The sequence below is a fragment of the Rhinatrema bivittatum genome, chromosome 7, assembly GCF_901001135.1.
Source record: "Rhinatrema bivittatum chromosome 7, aRhiBiv1.1, whole genome shotgun sequence".
In the NCBI taxonomy this organism is placed as follows: Eukaryota; Metazoa; Chordata; class Amphibia; order Gymnophiona; family Rhinatrematidae; genus Rhinatrema; species Rhinatrema bivittatum.
In genome coordinates, this window is record NC_042621.1 from 1953914 (window position 1) to 1973748 (window position 19835).

At 50.7% G+C, this 19835-nt stretch overlaps 1 protein-coding gene across 4 annotated transcripts in view; it reads left to right on the plus strand.

Annotated features, from left to right (window-relative positions):
- Nucleotides 1-19835, plus strand: part of KIAA0513 (KIAA0513 ortholog) — a 163819-nt gene that overhangs the window by 57106 nt on the left and 86878 nt on the right. For 2 of the 4 annotated variants that reach the window (XM_029608044.1, XM_029608041.1), the window contains exon 2: nt 11521-12019. In XM_029608044.1, the coding sequence (XP_029463904.1) occupies nt 11703-12019 (317 nt within the window). In that variant the 5' untranslated portion in view covers nt 11521-11702. Of the gene's footprint in view, nt 1-177; nt 324-11520; nt 12020-19835 lie in introns of all 4 variants that reach the window. The other 2 variants (XM_029608043.1, XM_029608042.1) reach the window with 2 other exon arrangements.

Here is a 19835-nt window from a genome sequence, read left to right on the forward strand (position 1 = left end):
CATAACATCTCCTCTGCAGTTACCTATATCCATTCTTTCCCTGGGGAGAGGGTCAACGGTGAAATGATATTTAAAGCTGGTTTTACCCATCTGACAAGCTGTAACCAAGAATAGGCCTCCTGGGCTTTTGAGAGCAGCCCCAGGTTAACGTCCTGACTTTCCTTTCAATTTCTCTAGCATGCTGACTCAGGACTCGTAAAAGCTCGAGGTGGCATGGAGCCTGCCAGCTTACAGGATGAGCACACGCCAGAACATGCCAGAACTTGCTTAGCTCAGCCAAGAATCCTCCTTGCCCTGGTAAGAAGCATCCTAGCGACGGGAAGGTGAGGACGTGCCAAGGCAGGATTCCTGAATTAAGCAGAACCTGGGAAGATGACCAGTGAGCCCTGGGGGGTCTCTTCTTCCGCCTGGTCCCGCCTTGGACCTCCAGCTGAATGCATTTTGTAAAGTGGTACCCAGTCTGTGGACAAAGGGAGATTTTGCTGTCCACTTGCACAAAACTGCACTCGAGTCCCTAAGACACAAAATCAATTCCATTAAGGGTGTTTTCACTTGCGAGTTAACTACGGGGAAAAGTCCAGCTCAAAAATGTTTTTTTTAATATATTACTTAGAATTTTGAATAATTTTCCTAGTGTTCGTGAAAAGTGGGAGACTAAGCAGTGCCCTCTGTTTCTGACCCCTGATGAGGCTTCCTTTTGAAGCCTTGAAGAAATGAACATTGTATTGCAGATCTCTCTCTTGAATATTCATTGTGGATATCCTGAAAACCAGGTCTATATGTGGCTCTCTAGCATAGACCCCTGCCCGATGGGAATACAACTTAAGGCAATAATTTTGTATGTCCTAGAAAAGGGAGAGATGATGGAAACATCCAGATATCGCAAAGATATAAATAATGCACAAGAGGCAACAAACTCGAGAACAAGGTGTTATGATATAAAGCCCAAAGATGATAGACTTGAATAATAAAGGGGAGATATTTTTTCACAGAAAGGGTGGTGGATGTATGGAACAGCCTGCCAAAAGTGATGCAGGCAAAACCCGGTAATCAAATTTAAGAAAGTATTAGATAAGCACAGGGGGATTCTTGGTTGTGAGGAAGTGAAGGTCTGCAGTGCTGTATCAGGAAAGGACACCTGGAGTCTCATTCTTGGTTGGTACGACGACTTTTCCTACCTCTCGTCAGTTTTCTTATCCCACTTACCCTTGCTGTTGTAGCTCAGGATTTATGGCAATTAGTTCTGCAGTTCCCACCGTGGGGGCTTATTTTCTTTTGTCCTCTAAGTTGTAGTCTGCTGGCATCAGCCCGGCTACTCTCATGCCCCGTGGTGTCACCAAGTCATGCATCCGCTATCTCAGTCACTTCATTGTAACTAAGGATCCTCTGTGCTGATCCTGCATTAGTTTTGACCTCCAGCACCCACTTCTTCAGGTTGTGCCATGCATCAACCGTCCTTTCTAAGAAAACATATTTCCTGAGGTTGCTCCTGAGACTCTACCTGCTTAGAGTTTCATATTTTGACCTAGGACATCGTTTCTATTGAAAAAGTTTACCTCTTGTGCATTAATACCTTTTAGGTATTTGAATGTCTCTATTATAATCCCCCATCTCTCTTCTCCCTTGTAGACTAATTCCTAAAGAATTGCTCTGGGGCAGAGTTGATTGCTAGCAAAAACAAAAAGCCCACGGATGCTGATGTTTAATTTTGCCAGTGTTGCCCCCGGTAGTAGTCATGGACCAGGCACAAGGGATTGCCAAGGACACACAGAGAGTTTGCAAAAACAGCTGCCTGCTTTCCTCCCATATCCAGGTTTTTCAGGCTTCAGTTTAATGCTCTTTCTTCTGTTTCCCAGCTACATATTGAGCCTGGACTAGTATTTATCTGCTTCCCCAAGTTTCTGCCTTGCTCATTGGAGCTAGAATCTAGATGATATCCACAAGCAAACTCAGAACAGGAGAACGTCACACTAGCAGGCCGATATAGTACGCGATTCGACGCCCGTCTATTACCTCTTATGCTGTAAGGGGTTTAGCGTGTCAAACGTCTGGCCAACCCCCGCCCCCCCCCAAAAAAAACAACTAATAGCGCTCATCACATGCAAATGCATATTGAGGCTATTATTAGTCACCCAGGAGACTGAGAAATTAACGCCTGCTCTATATTCTGAGCAACCCAGAAAAATGTACAGAAAAGCAGAAAATACTGCTCAATTTTACCGGCATCCGTTTTCCTAACCTGTGCCTGTCAGCAGGTTCGGGAACGGACGCCGGTAAAATTGAGCGTCGGTTGTTGGAACCCGCTGACAGCCACCTCTACCCTAATAAGGAGGCGCTAGGGATGCGCTATTGACCCTAGCGCCTCCTTATTAACGCCACCCCTCATTTTAAATACTGAATCGCGTGCACAGGAAAGGTGGCTGGGCGTGCGTCGGGAGCTCAGGCCCTCAACACGGAACACCTGCTCTCCCGCATTTCCTACAGTATCGGCCTGACCGTGTTACCTACAGGTAGGCAGACAGCTCTGACACCACCAGCAGCCCCTCTCTCTCCTCACGGGTTACACGCAGACAGCTCTGGCACCACCAGCAGCCCCTCTCTCTCTCCTCACAGGTTACACGCAGACAGCTCTGGCACCACCAGCAGCCCCTCTCTCTCCTCACAGGTTACACGCAGACAGCTCTGGCACCACCAGCAGCCCCTCTCTCTCCTCACAGGTTACACGCAGACAGCTCTGGCACCACCAGCAGCTCCTCTCTCTCCTCACAGGTTACCCGCAGACAGCTCTGGCACCACCAGCAGCCCCTCTCTCTCCTCACAGGTTACCCGCAGACAGCTCTGGCACCACCAGCAGCCCCTCTCTCTCCTCACAGCTTACACGCAGACAGCTCTGGCACCACCAGCAGCCCCCCTCTCTCCTCACAGCTTACACGCAGACAGCTCTGGCACCACCAGCAGCCCCTCTCTCTCCTCACAGCTTACACGCAGACAGCTCTGGCACCACCAGCAGCCCCTCTCTCTCCTCACAGGTTACCCGCAGACAGCTCTGGCACCACCAGCAGCCCCTCTCTCTCCTCACAGGTTACCCGCAGACAGCTCTGGCACCACCAGCAGCCCCTCTCTCTCCTCACGGGTTACACGCAGACAGCTCTGGCACCACCAGCAGCCCCTCTCTCTCCTCACGGGTTACACGCAGACAGCTCTGGCACCACCAGCAGCCCCTCTCTCTCCTCACAGCTTACACGCAGACAGCTCTGGCACCACCAGCAGCCCCTCTCTCTCCTCACAGCTTACACGCAGACAGCTCTGGCACCACCAGCAGCCCCTCTCTCTCCTCACAGCTTACCCGCAGACAGCTCTGGCACCACCAGCAGCCCCTCTCTCTCCTCACAGCTTACCCGCAGACAGCTCTGGCACCACCAGCAGCCCCTCTCTCTCCTCACAGGTTACACGCAGACAGCTCTGGCACCACCAGCAGCCCCTCTCTCTCCTCACGGGTTACCCGCAGACAGCTCTGGCACCACCAGCAGCCCCTCTCGCTCCTCACGGGTTACCCGCAGACAGCTCTGGCACCACCAGCAGCCCCTCTCTCTCCTCACAGCTTACACGCAGACAGCTCTGGCACCACCAGCAGCCCCTCTCTCTCCTCACAGCTTACCCGCAGACAGCTCTGGCACCACCAGCAGCCCCTCTCTCTCCTCACAGCTTACCCGCAGACAGCTCTGGCACCACCAGCAGCCCCTCTCTCTCCTCACAGGTTACACGCAGACAGCTCTGGCACCACCAGCAGCCCCTCTCTCTCCTCACGGGTTACCCGCAGACAGCTCTGGCACCACCAGCAGCCCCTCTCGCTCCTCACGGGTTACCCGCAGACAGCTCTGGCACCACCAGCAGCCCCCTCTCTCTCCTCACAGCTTACACGCAGACAGCTCTGGCACCACCAGCAGCCCCTCTCTCTCCTCACAGCTTACACGCAGACAGCTCTGGCACCACCAGCAGCCCCTCTCTCTCCTCACAGCTTACCCGCAGACAGCTCTGGCACCACCAGCAGCCCCTCTCTCTCCTCACAGGTTACACGCAGACAGCTCTGGCACCACCAGCAGCCCCTCTCTCTCCTCACGGGTTCTCCAGATCTGCTATTGATATTCCGGCAGTTTTATTTTCAGGTCACCTTTAGGGCAGGACGTTGAAAGGCAGATGGTGTTGCTGGAACATACGTAGTGAGGATATGTGTGTGTGTAGGTTTTGGGGGGGGGGGGGGAGGTGTACATTCATGTTTGGTTCATTTGCTGAAGAAAAGAAAAAGATGAAATGGGACCTCAGGGCCTCTGATCCCACCCGACAAGGAACCTACAGGGCCCCAGCCTATCTGGCTGGACCCCTCTGATCGTCCTCCCGCATCCCAAAAATCAGATGGAGTTAAAGTGATATCAATTTAGCGCCAAGGCCATTTTTAAAGGGAATCATAGCGAGGCAGGAGGAGTGAGTGGGCATTGCTCCTGCCCCTTTCTCCAGGCTCCCCACAGAAGAGGTAAATGGGGATTTGGAGGGGCCTGGGGAGGCTGCAGCTGGGCCACTACAAGTCAGAAGGGTTCTGGGGAACCTCAGGAATCAGTGAGGGGGTGGGGGAGGCTGGGAAGGTCCTTTTGATTGTTAAAAAAAACAAACAAACAAAAAAAAAACTACCCAACAATTTTTTAGGTTTCTTGTGCAAGGCCATTTTTTTTGTGCAGATGCGCCCTTTGCTTAAAACAAGTCCACATCCCTAATTCATAGTAGCTGTGAAGGAGAAACGGCTCTTAGCCCACCCAGTCCAAGCTGTTTGACTCACACTGGAAATGCCCTGGCCAGTATAAGGGGTCATGGTGCAGTGCGGAGGAGTCCATGCCATGCAATGCTGCACCAGCAATTTACTTCCTTCCCGACTCCCTCGCCCCCACCGTCAGATTCACGCAGTGTGGCAGTGCTTCACGTAAGGCGTATTTTCTGTAAGCACACAAGGCCTCGCTTTCATCCAGCACGGTGCAAAGCACGGCGCAAAGCACGGCGCTCTGCTCCACCGTGTCTGAGCACCACAAGACGGTGAGTGCTGCAATCGCATTCGGGCACCCGACGTTGGTGAGCTTCAGCCAGCTCCTGAATGGCTGGCGTGTGAGGAGTTAGGAGGAACGCAGCAGGGATGAATAAAACCTTCTCTTCCTCCACAGCATGGGACAGAGGTAGTGGGAGATCATTCTGACACCGGCTGGACATCTGCGTCTATATCTCTGCGTAAAACATCAGGCGCACACAATGTCTCTGTGACCTGGTACACGTTAGACTTGACCACTCAAGCAAGGCACGGTTACCGCGGCTGAAGTAGCTTTTGGCATTGTGTGCCTGTGCCAGCCATTGTAGATTGTTACTGCACAAACTGGTTTTGAGATGAGGCAGGTCATAGTTAAAATGCGTGAAGGGATGCATAAGACGGTCCGCCTGTGCCGCGGCACTGAACTGGCCACGCTTCTTGGATTAAGGGTGACTTAACGAAGGCTTTGCTGGCACCATGGCAGCTCTGTGGCGGGGCTGCGTGAAGGACAGGCTTATCTTCCTGAGCCAGCGGCGTGCTCCTGTCCAGAGGCTCTAGCTAGCTCTGCTCCCAGCAGTGAGGTACCTTTTGTGAGACTTGTGGTTCTGCATTATCCACGCCCCAGGGGAGATGTGATAGAAACAGTCACATATCTGAAAAGTATGAACAGTGCACAAAAGTACATTTTTCTTTTCCCACTGGAAAGGAAATTCTAGAAGAAAGCTGAGGCTGCAAGTGGGGGTAAATGTAAGAGTACGGAAATATTGGTGGAAGAGCAGGTGGTGGAGGCTAAAACAGTAATGAAGCTGAAGAGGGCATAAGATAAGCGCCATAGAATTAGCTGGAAATCACTAGACATCACAGGGGAAATGCAAGCAAGCAGGCAGCCGGCCGTCTGCTAACCAGAAATAGCAGCAGAAACACAGGTCTGTCCGGTAGGTGCTGTGGGGTGCAGGGTGGTGGTGGTAGGGACAGCCATGGGGAACCTAGACGTTCAGGCAGTAAGGTATTATTAGCAGCAGCAGCTTGTTATTAATGGGATTCATTACCCACTTTATAAGTAATTCAACAACTTAAAAAAATAGCTTGAAGGTGCAGCAGCAGCAGAACAAGGTCTAAATCTAGAACAGGTCGACGACAAAGGTCTAAACGTGAATAAACAGAGCACAGCTCAGTGAATAGAAATGGTAATGGTGGCAAACTTGAGGTATTCAGGTAGTGCCAGGAAGGATTTGAAGTTAGTCCCTGGTATCGACCACAAAAGGAGTTTTGGCTTAGGCTGTTACAAAGCTTTGTGGAAAAGGCGGGTGCTGGAGGGATTGTGCGTGCACAGCAGGGTGGAGCTTCCTTGCAAGCAGGTCATGCCCTTAGGCTGGAAGCAAGGTAGCAGTTGGGGCAGGAATTATGGGCAAACGGATCGTTCCTTTTTTTTTCTGTTTTCATAAAATGAATGTGACAGAAGTGCGCTAGAGTGCTCTCTCTCTCCCTTGGCTCTGTCTGCTGGTGTACGAGCCTGAGGCAGGTAACATGTTTGGACGCAGGGATAAATTGGCAGCCATTGCTTTGTTCTTTTAAATTTATATCTCCGCTCTTCCCACAAAGAATCAGCTTACCAACGTAACAAGAAAAGCATAGCAAATAGTATTTCAGCAATAGCATAAGAATACTACATTTCAAAAACACAGTAAAAGTTAACCCCATGTTAAAGTACGAAAATGTTTCCTCAGTAGATGCTTACAAAAATGAAATCCGCAACCTCTCACACAAGCCCATACAGTAAAGCCAATTGAGCCAGTTAGGGTTAGTGGCTGCGTTCGGTGGAGTTGAGGTGAGGAAGTATCAAACGGAAGCACTGAACGGTGAGCCTATGGCAGAATCTGACGTGAAGAGCTGGGTTGAGGATGGAGTAGGTGTGTGTTGAATCCAGGAGGAGACTTGATTGTAGGGAAGCAAAGGATAAGGAGGTGAAGCCGGTCGTGTTAGTGATGGGGCCACACGAAGGGGCGCACAAAGGGGCGGGCCCCTTTGTTGCGCGATGCCTGAGAAGAGCAGAATTTAAATCCCCGCCGGCTTCTCCCCGATTGGCTGCACTGAAGCCGCCCTCTGATAGGGCTGATCGGGTCGCGGTGGGCTGAGCTTCAAGCTCGGGCTGAGGAGCGGAGTGACGGTGTTTTCAGGCTCGCAGGCGGCGCTGAGACAGCTTGGGTAAGAGAAGAAAAAGCGCCGACTGCGCAGGCTTTCCGACTGATCCGGCAAGGCGAAGAGGAATGGCACCTGAGAAGAGCAGAATTTAAATCCCCGCCGGCTTCTCCCCAATTGGCTGCACTGAAGCCGCCTTCTGATAGGGCTGATCTGGTCACGGTGGGCCGAGCTTCAAGCTCGGGCTGAGGAGCAGAGCGACGGCGTTTTCAGGATGAAATCAGGATCTGGATGAGAGCTGGACTTAAATGGATGAGAGCTGGATGAGTGCTGGAAGTAGATGTAATGTAAACAAGATATATAGTAATGTATACCTTCACTTGCTCCAGTGTCACCGCCGAACAGTTTGGGCACACCGACCACGACCTCTGGCCACACAGTACTGAGAACCAGCTCCTCCAATGGTGTCAACCCTATATGACAAGGTGGCCCTCCACCGGTTCTCTTTGCTGCCCCGTCAATTTTTGAAGCCTTTTCTTTCGCCTCTTTTCTAGTGTCGCGCCATCGGTGCTGTATCTGTTTTACGTCCCTGGGTGTGACACAGGGAGCTGACATCCTGCGCGATCTTCTCTCAAATCCATTTCTTCGTGGAGCAAGAAACCTTGGACTGGAAGAGAACTTTTATATTTGTCAGTCAGCACGGCACAGTAACTCCTTTTCTTCATCCGTAAAGCGAGCGTTACGTGTTCACTTTTTGGACGGCTGGCTAGAACTTGTGCCTTCCTGCTGTTGCAAATCACCAGACTCTGCTTCAACCTGTGCAATGGTTCGTTTTCCAGCCATGATAATGTCTGAATGGGAAAAAAAAACCCCAGAAAAAATGGGATTAATGAACGGAGAGACAGCATCACGGAAATAGCTGAAAGCAGAATTAATGAAAAAAATAGTGAACCAGAAACAAGAGGGGCCCATGGACAGCATCAAGCAAGAGCCTGAACTTGTGCCTGCCTGTTGTTGCCGATCTCTGGACTTTGCCTCTACCCGTGCAATGGAATGTTTTCCTGGCATGATTGTCTGAATGGGAGAAAAAAAACGGAGAAATGGGATTAATGAATGGAGAGACAGCATCAAGCAAAGAGCCAAAAGCCAAAAAAATGAAAAAAGAATGACCCTGAAAGAAGAAGGGCACATGGACAGCATCCAGACGCCGGAGGAAGAGAGGGGACGTCTACGCTCGGACGCCCCACTAATCTTTACGGAGCCATGGACATTCATCAGAAAAGAGGTGGGAGCATCCATGGTCAAAGGCCCCACTACCTTCGAACGTCCATGGCCTGTAGCAGAGGGCCCCTGCCAGGAGCACCTGGAAAGGTTGGTAGCGGGACCTGCGACATGGACGTTCCTGCCTCTTTCCGACCATCGTCCATACTCGGAGGCCCTGCTAGCTTTACGGAGCCATGGACGTTCCTCAGAAACCAACCTTTCCGGGCGCTCCAGGCTGCTGCCCTCCAGCCAGGCCATGGACATTCGAAGGTAGTGGGGCCTGTGACCATGGACGTTCCCGCCTCTTTTCTGACTAACGTTTATAGCTCCGTAAAACTAGCGGGATGTCTGAGCGTGGACGTCCATGCTCAGAGGTCCCACTAGCTATTTCCAAGCGCCATGGATGTTGGTCAGAAAGAGGTGGGAACGTCCATGTTGTAGGTCCTGCTACCAACCTTTCCAGGCGCTCCAGGCAGCGGCCCTCCGCCACAGGCTATGGATGTTCGAAGGTAGCGGGGTTTTCGAAGGTTATGTGGCTAGTGTGGCCTCTGAGCGTCCATGACTCCGGGCGTCCATGCAGGGCCTCTTGGAAAGAAGCATCCATTAGTATGCCTCTTACCTGTTGAGAGTAAAGGGGTGCCGATCTTCCAGTTGATATCCAAAGGAACAGTTCTAACCGGTCTGTCCTGGCCCGACCCAAATACAAAGGAACTTTCTTACTTGGAGATGCAATTTATATACACGTCCAAGGTAGGATTATGACGCGGTGATGATGTCAAAAAGGGAACAATGGGATATTTTTCAAGATCAATGAAAAGTTTGGAATTCATAACATTTCTAATTGACAACTCCTGTTCCATTGAAATGACATGACAAGCCGAGTGCACCGTTCTGTATTGGCCTGACAGAGAGGCAGGGGCGCAGCCTCCTGGCTAACACTTTCTGACAGGGCTCAGGGCGAGCCCTTCAGCGGCGATCTGCTCTTGCGGGCTCTGAGCCTGCCCCGATGTTGGCAGCGCCAGGGACCCAGTTAGGAGTGAGAGCAATAGATGGAGATAAGGGCTGGGGCCTGCACCCTCACTCGCCGGGGTACATGGATAACCTTAGGCAGCCCCACTAATTAGATCAGAAGGCAAGACGCCGGAAGAGCAGATGGTTTAAAGCAAAGTTAATTAACGGTTATGGCTGACGGTTGGACAGACTCTGTTCCTCATGGAAAAAAAAATGTAAATGCAGCCGAGATGGGGCCAGTCCGGGCTGCTTTGATTTATGAATACAAAAATCAGGAGAAGAAAAAGATACATTCATATAAACAAAATAAAAACTGCTTAAAAAAAAAAAATCCTGTTCTTCAGTTTTTGTGAACAGTTTCGAAAATATAAGTTTCATGGACGTAAGTCAATAAAATCTGTAATGATGTGGCCCAAGGGGTCTAGCCAGCCAGATCAAAGCCTTTGAAAGCTAACTAGGCTGGTTTGCGGGCTAAATTATCCAGCCGAGGTTAGGGGGAGATAGGAAGTTAGCGCTGACTGCAGTAGCGAGCCTAAACGTATCTGCCCAACTCCTTCCTTCCATACAAAAAAGCTTCTCCTAGCAGCGGAATTTGCCCTCTCCTCCCTCCCCACTGGCCAAGAAAAGGGAGTGAGTGGGCTGGGAAGCCCCCGCGGACGTGGAAGTGGAGCAGACCTTTCCCAGACTGCTCCACACGGGGACGCCGATCCCCTCCTTAGCAGGGCGCTGTGCTGCCAAACTAGAAATGGAAGGGCACAGGGGGCAGCGCTCCACATATCAGGGAGTAGAATTAATCAGATGCTGGTAACATCTGCGGATCTAGGGAGAGATGAACAGCTGAGCATTCAGATGCAGGAAAGTAAACCTTCGGCTGCACTGCTTCGGTGCCTGATGCATTTTCAACCATGTGCCCTAACCGGCTTTGCACGGGTGCCTGGGGGAGGGGGCCTTATGTTGAATGCAGAGATGTCCTTTTCAGTGTGTGACCTACACACGGAACGTGGGACACCTCGTCTTGCACCAGCTGTTGACACGTCTGGCACCATTGTTTAATGGTGTCTCCGTCGACATCCTGGTTTCCGGTTTGTACAAGCTCATGGGTGCTGACTTGCACACCTATGAAAGCGCTCCCACCCCTTCTATAGCATGAACTCTTTACAGTGTGCCTTGTCACAGCATCTGAAGACATCTAAACTTGTCACAAATGTGTGTCTTCAGTCTAAATCACCAAACATTGTGGTGGCAGTTACTCCACTTGAATATGTAGAATTAAGAGCCAACATGTAGAAATAGGATTCAAGCAAGTTGAGTAAGTGAGACCTTTCTATTGGGCTAAGTCTGTACATCTGCAACCTCAGGCCTTTTCTGGGAAGCTGGGCCCAAATGCACTGACTTAGGCCAGAAGGTCGCACCTATCCTGCCTACATGTAGAAACAAAACAAAGTTGTTCAAAAACATTTAGCTGGCTTTTCTGGATTACGTTCACACGTTAAATTCAGTTTCTTATCAGAGTGAGAGGCTGTGCTATTGGACACCGTTGACGTGCTGTACCCACACCTCTCGGTTCTTTTCCTACGTATGGAAACAGCTGATTCTTCAGGTGATGTTCTGCTATGAAGTACCATAAAGTACTTCAGTAATGAGCCAGAGATTGTTTTAATCATATTGTTCTATCTAGATCGTGTTGGGCAGTGATGGTGCCTGGGGCTCAGTAAGCGAATGGGATGTGTTGGGGACTCCGTGTACTGCAGGGCTTCCCAAACCTGTTCCTGGGGGGACCCCACTGTCAGTCAGGTTTCAGGATATCCACAATGAATATGCATGAGAGAGATTTGCATATACTGAATTTCCATGATGTGCAAATGTATCTCATGCATATTCATTGTGCATATCCTGAAAACCCGATTGGCATTGGAGTCCCCAGGACAGGTTTGAGAAGCCCTGCATTAGTGAAAACACCATTTCACAGCTGGCGAGACTTAACGGATGTATGCCGTTCTTGTCCAGCTTCCTTAATGTTTGTGCTTTTTCTCTTTCAGATGACTTCTGAGAGCATAGCTACCACCCTGATCCTCTGGGCAGGGCGCTGACTCCGACCTGCTGCATCTTCCTAAACCAGGAGCCATACTTTGGCCAACAGGCATAAATATCAGATTTTAAAAAGAAAGCAAAGAAATAAAACCGTTGCATCAGCTGAAGGGTTCAGCTCTGCTCCAGGGTCATGGAGCCCCAGGAGGTGCCAGTGGGGAACCTGATAGACTTTGACGAGGAGCCTGTGATCTTGGTACCCAGTGGGAATGGGTCTCTGGAAGGCGACAGGCACCCCGCGGACAGCGAGGAAAGCGATGCCACGGAATCCGCAGACAGTGAGAATGACATGGCCGACTCGCCCAACCACTGCAGCTGGAACTGCTCCAGAAGGTCCTCGTCCAACGAGTCCTTTTCCTCCAATCAGAGCACGGAGTCTGCCAAGGATGAGGTGATGGCGGAGCAGAGGGAGTTCATGAGAAAATATGTGGAGAAGATCTTTGTTGGCGGGTAAGGCGACCAGATGTGTGAGGAAAATGGGAGGTGGGTGTAAGGAGCTCACAATTGATCCTCATCAGAAGATACTGCGCTTTCTCCAAGGACAAGCGGGGATGGTAGTCTTCACATATGGGTGACATCATCAGTTGGAGCCCAATGCAGAAAATTTATGTTAAGTTTCTAGAAACTTTGACTGGGCATTTGGTATAGGGCATGCTCAGCATGCCCTATACCAAATGCCCAATGCAGAAAATACCAAATTACCCAATGCAGAAAATTTATGTTAAGTTTCTAGAAACTTTGACTGGACATTTGGTATACCAAATGCCCAATGCAGAAAATACCAAATTACCCAATGCAGAAAATTTATGTTAAGTTTCTAGAAACTTTGACTGGACATTTGGTATAGGGCATGCTCAGCATGCCCTATACCAAATGCCCAATGCAGAAAATACCAAATTACCCAATGCAGAAAATTTATGTTAAGTTTCTAGAAACTTTGACTGGACATTTGGTATACCAAATGCCCAATGCAGAAAATACCAAATTACCCAATGCAGAAAATTTATGTTAAGTTTCTAGAAACTTTGACTGGACATTTGGTATAGGGCATGCTCAGCATGCCCTATACCAAATGTCCACGTGAGGTCCTCATTCAGTCTCTTCCGTGGAGCTGTGAGCCTTGCAGTTGATTAAGCTTTTAAAAACTTTTGGATTTTTGGCCTAGTGGAAAACTTCTTTTTCGTGTTTCCTGATTTTTTTTCTCTCTGTTCCGTTGCCGAGTCCCTCTCTGTGCCTTCCTGTAGTGTCCCCAGTCAGGGTTTTCGACATCGTCAGGTAAGTTTACTTTTGTGGTCAATTTCCTGATGGTGGTGGTGTTTCAGTGCCCACTGGTCATTGACGCCTGCTGCCGCCGTTTCATCCTTCGGCCCCTTTGTTTCGCTCTGTCATGGCCACGTATGGTTTTCACCGATGCCCCATTGCCCATGGACCATATCAATTACTGATTCACTTGACGTCTGCATCCTTTGGCTGGGGGCATTGCATGAAGTCTGGGGTTGCCATTTGTGCTACCAGATGACCCCCAAAGGGACGTTGGCTTTGGCTTGACAAGATGGAGCACCTCTTCAGGTTGAAGAAGTCCGACCCATCAACGGCAGCATCAGCATCTAAGAACCTGGGAGCCGCACCGATGGATACCTCGCTATCGACATTGGGGGGACCATTGGTTCCATCAAAGTCACTGGTGGATAGGAGTGGCCGGAGACTGTCTACTGTTTGAACCTGGCATCCTCGATCCACAGGAGATTAACGCCTTCGACCTCAGCACTGGGGAACGACCGGGCCGAGCATCATGGGAAGACCAAGAAGCATTGGCATCTGTGCCATTAATGCACAGTGCTGGGCACGGGGATGCACCAGCTTTTGCTGTGATGTCCCCAAAGCAACCCTGTGTCAAGGAGCGCCAGTCCTCCATTGATGCCCAGGGTCCACAACGGTCTCCATTGGTCCTGGTGCCAGTTGCCGATCCCCCTCAAGGGTCCAAGGAAGATCTGGTTACCCCTTCTTTTTCCTAGTTAGTGTTGGCATCAGAAGTGTTCAAAGAGGAGCTGGAGTGTCAAGTCCAGCTGGTTGGTGGTGGAGCGGGTACTGCAGGTCCAAGGTCCTGTGGCACAGAGGGAACTGGAGCCAGTATTGCCCGTTCTCATACCGCTTCTGGAGAAGCTCAATGTGCTTATCGATGTCTTACCGACCCAGCTGAAAAAGTAAAGTAAGTTCCCAGGCTGGCACCAGTGTCTGGTGGGGCACCGGGGCCTTCTCTAACCAATACAGTGATTGTCGCTGGTTCCCCCGAGGAGGAAGCTCCCCCAGGCTGGTGGAATCACTGAGGTCTGTACCCCCTGTCCAGTTCCATCAGTGCCTGAACCTCTGGACGGTGGCCAAGTACCTAGAGCCCTAACCCTGTGACATACAGTGAAAATGAGGGTCTCTATGACCCTTGGGGAGATAATCAAATGGAGTTTTCCTCCGAGGCCTCAGCTTCCCATCATACCCTTCCTCAGAGAAGCAAAGGAAGTCTTTGCCTGAGGTCTTAACCTTCACAGGTTTCGTGAGATTGATGGCAGAGGCTATCCTGTTCCAGCTGTTAACAGAGGACGATGCCAGGCACAAGATGCTTGAGGTCCTTCAATTTGTGGAGCCTCCTGAGGAGATTGTGGCGGTCCTGGTACATGAGATCCTTTTGGAGTTGCTGCTGAGGATTTGGGAACACCCCCTCATAGTGTTTCCTGTCAATAAGAAGGCGGACAGGGTTTACCTTGACCAGAAGGCTATCGAATTCGATTAAGTGTCAGTCCACCCTCGAGGGTCAAGCGCTCTTGATCTACTCCTCGGCGCCCCCCAGGGAAGGACCACAGCGTGATGGATGCTCTTGGGAGGAAGGTGTTCCAAGGTGCCTTGCTTATTGTCGGTATCGCTGCCTACCAGCTCTACATGAGTCTATATTTATGGGACATCTGGAAGCAGGTGCAGAAGGTGGCTGAGCAGTTGCCACAACAGCAGCAAGACACCCTCATGTCGCTGATGTGCAAGGGTTTGAAGTGTGGAAAACATGAGGCCCATGCGACTTACGATATTTTCGAGACTGCATCCCACTCCTCAGACGAGGAGACTAGCTATGCTCCCTCGATCTGAAGGATGCCTACATGCACATTACGATCTTCCCGGGTCACAGGAAGTACCTTCACTTTGTGGTGGCTGTTGGCTAGTGCTTCCAATCCACCATCCTTTGTCTGGAAGTCCTCGTGACAAGGCTCGAGGAAATCCTTTTATTGTCAGAGGAAATACTACCCGCCACCAGTGGACCCCAGGCCTCAGCCAGCCCCGCCACAGTGTTTTGATTGGGAGTGAGGGATCATGAGTCAGTTTGCCGTACCCCTGGCATCTTGCCCTCCAGTTGGGGGCAAGCTGCTTCGCTTTGCCCACCACTGGTCCCTCGTGATGTCAGACTGGTGGGTTCTAACAATCATCTGCCAAGGGTATCGGCTGAATTTCAGGGCATCTCTGTGGACTTCCCCCATATCCATCTTGGGTTTCGTCCACTCTGCAGAAAATACTTGTGACAGAGGTCTCTGCCCTTCTAAATGGCAGGAGCGGTAGAACCCATTTCCTTCTACCAGCAGGGCCGAGAGTCCTACTTAAGGTATTTCCTGATACCAAAGAGAACTGGGGATCTACACCCTATTCTCGATCTCAGAGATCCCATTCCTCAGATGAGGAGACTAGCTATGCTCCCTCGACCTGAAGGATGCCTACACGCACATTACGATCTTCCCGGGTCACAGGGAGTACCTTCACTTTGTGGTGGGAGAAGCTCGCTTCCAGTATCGAATGCTGCTGTTTGGCCTAGCCTCAGCCCCTCGAGTCTTCACCAGGTTCCTGGCAATGTTGTGGGCACACTTCAGGCATCAGGGAGTACATGTGTTCCCCTACTTGGGCAACTGGCTGGTCAAAAGTGCCTTCCAACAGGGGGCACTTCACTCTTTAAGTCTGTCCATCCAAATGCTGCAATCTCTGGGGTTTGTCATCAATTACGCCAAGTCCCACCTCTGCTTGTCGCCCCACCTGGACTTCATAGGAGCCAGACTGGATACAATTCAGGCCAAGGAGTTTCTGCCCCTTGTTTGGGCGCTTGCCCTGTCATCGCTGGCGATCTTGGTCTGCAGCCGTCAACAGGTTTCTGCTCGTCTGCTGCTTCGTCTTTTGGGCCACATGGCTGTTTATCCATGTCACCCCATTGGCCTGCCTCTGTCATGTTTATGTCAGGACCTCGAGGCACGTGTTTACATCACGCCACCTCTGCAGGTCTCCCTGTCCTGGTGGGAGAATCTCTCCAACCTGGATCATGGAATCCCTTTTCAGCTTGCCTCACCTCATGTGGTGCTTACAACAGATGTCTCCCCCCGTGGTAAGAGGGGGCGTATGTGGACCACCTCCACACACAGGGTCGATGGATGGCAGTTAGTGTAGCTGGGTTCAAAAAAGGTTTGGATAAGTTCTTGGAGGAGACGTCCATTAACAGCTATTAATCAAGTTTACTTAGGGAATAGCCACTGCTATTAATTGCATCAGAAGCATGGGATCTTCTTAGTGTTTGGGTAATTGCCAGGTTCTTGTGGCCTGGTTTGGCCTCTGTTGGAAACAGGATGCTGGGCTTGATGGACCCTTGATCTGACCCAGCATGGCAATTTCTTATGTTCTTATGATTCTTTTAGTAGCGAAGACTCTATTGAAGCTTTGAGGATAAGGAGACTATGATTCTCATAGCCCCTTATTACCTGAGACTGGTCTGGTTTCCACTCCTTCGGGAATTGTCCATCTAGAGACTGATCAGTCTGGGACTTTCTCAGATCTCATCACACAAGATCAAGGCAGGCTGCGGCATCCTAACCTGCAGGCCCTATCGCTCACAGCCTGGATGTTGAGAGCTTAATCATGCAGCTGCTTGATCTTTCAGAGGATGTTTCTTGGGTTCTGGTGGCCTCTAGAAAGCATTCCACTAGAAAGTCCAACGGACTGAAGTGGAGGAGGTTTTCCATGTGGTATGAGCAGAAGGGCCTAGATCCATTTTCCTGCCCCACACAAAAACTGCTTAATTACCTTCTATGCCTATCAGAGGCTGGCTTAAAGACCAACTTCGTTACAGTTCATCTCTGTGCAATTGGAGCATGGCACCATGGTGTAGATGGTACGCTCATCTCTGTATAGCCTATAGTTGTACAATTATGCTGGGCTTACTTCGGTTGAAGCCTTCCATAAGGCCTCCCGCTGTGTCTTGGGACCTCAACGTGATGCTCACTCAGCTGGTGAAAGCTGCTTTTGAGCTGCTGTGCACTTGTGACCTGAAATACCTGACCTGAAAGGTCATGTTTTTGGTGGTGGTCACTTCAGTGCACAGGGTCAGCGAGCTCCAGGCTTTAGTGACTTATTTACCTTACACTAAATTTAATCATGACAGGTGGTCTTGCGTACGCACCCTAAGTTCCTGCCTAAGGTGGTAATGGATTTCCATCTTAACCATTCCAACATTCTTTCCCAAGGCCCATTCGCACTGAGGTGAACGAGCACTGCACAGGTTGGACTGCAAGCAAGCCTTAGTCTTCTATCTGGAGCGGACAGAAGCCCATAGACCATCCACCCAACCTTTTTTCTTTTGATAAGACTAGGTTGGTTGTTGCTGTTGCCAAACAGACACTATCTAATTGCATCTTCTCTGTTATGCTCAGGCGGGACTGCATCTTGGGGTTCATGTCAAGGCTCATTCTGTCAGAGCCATTGCAATGTTGGTGGCCCACTTGTGAGCAGTTCCCGTGAAGGAGATCTGCAAGGCTGCGACATGGAGTGTTCTCTACACATTCACATCCAATTCTGTCTGGATAGGGATGGCCGATGCAACAGTAGGTTTGGCCAGTCTGTCCTCATGAACCTATTTGAGGTGTAGAACCCAACTCTCCCGCCTAGGGCCCATTGTTTGCGTTCAGGCTGTCTCCCCCTCTGTTACTAACTGCACCAGTGGTGTTGTGTCCATTGGCACCTGGTTAGATACCTGTTGGTCCCCTCTTGTGTTGGGGAGCAGCCTGTAGCTAGGGATTCACCTATGTGTGAGGACTACCATCCTGCTTGTCCTCGGAGAAAGCAGAGCTGCTTACCTGTAACAGGTGTTCTCCAAGGACAGCAGGATGTTAGTCCTCACGAAACCCACCCACCACCCCGAGGAGTTGGGTTTCTTCTATTTTTTGTTTGTTACAATTCTATGTTACAAGACTGTAGAGAGACCCCCGCATGGACGCATGGTATAGGGCATGCTGGGCGTGCTCAGTTCCCCAGTCAAAGTTTCTAGAAACTCGGAGATAAGTTTTCCACATCGGGCTTCATCTGATGATGTCACCCACGTGTGAGGACTACCATCCTGCTTGTCCTTGGAGAACACCTGTTACAGGTAAGCAACTCTGCTTTCTTTTTGTATGCAGTAAAGTAAGACTACTGGCACATTTTCCTTCCAAGCTGCTTCCGTGTCTTAAGACAGAGGACAGTGAGCAGCTGTGTACAATAAAGCTCTTGTTTCATGTCCCTGAACATGTTTTGGAAACCAGATTCACACTGGGCCTTCTAAAACTGAGCTCCCTCATTTATAAGTTTCTCACTCATTTCCAGCTGTCTCTCACTCCTTCCTGTGATAGGGAGAGCTGAGTGGCGCTTTGCACGCCAGAGAGCTTTATACACTTCACCTAAAGTGGACCAGAGAAGCATGGCTTGCTTTTTAGGTTGCTCTCCGGAACGGAGAACTTCCTTTGTTTCTTTCCATGGTCTCTGAGATCAGCTCAGCTCGTGGTGGGGACCAGAAAGCAGGGAGCTGCCTGACATGGACTCCCCAGTCTTTCCGTCAAACTCTGCTCTGGAAAGAGTGTGCTGGGGGGGAGGGGGGAGAATTTACAAAAAGCCATTTACCCCGAATCGCTCCCCATCCCCTCCGCCACTAGGGTTGCCAGCTTTTCTATGGAGCAGATCCGGACACTTTGGGGGGGGGGGGGGGAGCCTGCAACCTCCCCCCCACTGTTTCTGTCCCTTCACATCTGTGCGGCCCCCACCTCTCCACACTAAAGATAATAATTGGATGTGCCCCACCCGCCACCGCTTCGTGCTGCCCGTCCTCCTGCCTTGTCTATTTAAGCGATTCCTGCACAGCTGGCAGGGCCAAACTGTAAAGTTAGAAGCCCAATCGCATTCCTGCTCAGCTGGGCCGCAGCCTGCGCAGGACTCGCTCGGACAGGGCAGGAGGAGGGGCAGCGGCGGGTGGGGCACATCTGATTATCTTTAGTTTGGAGAGGAGGGGCCGCACTGCTGCTGCTGCTGCTGCTGCTGCTTCGCGTCTGAAAAGAGGAGAAGGAGAGTTTTTAACCCAAAGACAGGAAGGTGATTGGAGCGCTGCCAGGCTCCTACTACTGATTGGCTCCTGGCCTTGCCTGACCGGGCTTTACAGTGTCCGGTTACCCTTGTAACCAGTCATAACCGGTCACTGTACAACAGGCTGGAAAACCGGGCTGTCCGGTCCAAAACCTGACAGTTGGCCTCCCTCTCCACCACTTGGAGCATCTAAAAGTCGCTGGCATTTTTTCAATACGTTTGCTTCTTGCTGCCGTAAAAAGGGGCGTTCGTGTACCTCGGATTTTCCAGGTACTTTCCCTTGTGAAATTTGTCCGCATTGCAGCACACGGAAAGGGTCCCCTACGCTGTTCAGAAACTGAGCACCGTGTAAGGGCTGCCCCTCCTGGAGCGCCGCCCTGCTGCCACCGGCTGCAACTGCGTGCAGACTTCTAGCAGCCAGTCATAATCGTCCTGAAGAAAGCCGCTTTCTTTCGCCAATCCTAAGGCTAAAAGTACGTTCAGGCTTCCACAGGGCAGGGCTGGATTTAGGATTTGGGTGCCCCTAGAGATCAGTTAGTGGGTTGCTGGAAGCAGGCTCCTCCTTGGCACAGTTGGCCTCCTCTTTGACCCTGAGTTATTTGGCCCCCTTGGCAATTTCTTGTGTTGCCTGTTCCTCAATGCAGGCCTGAGCCAGGTTCCGGGGAGGCGTTCCCAGGGCTGTATTTCGGGTGGAAGCAGGAAATAGGGCACATGTGCTTTGCATTTTCAGATTTGTGTGCGCTATTTCCCAGCTAATTTTAACCCCTACAAAAAAGCAGCTGCAAAGTCTGCAGCCCCTCTGTAGCCATGGGCAATTTTTAAAGCAAAATGTACCCACGGAGTTTCCCTTAGAAGATCTGTAGAG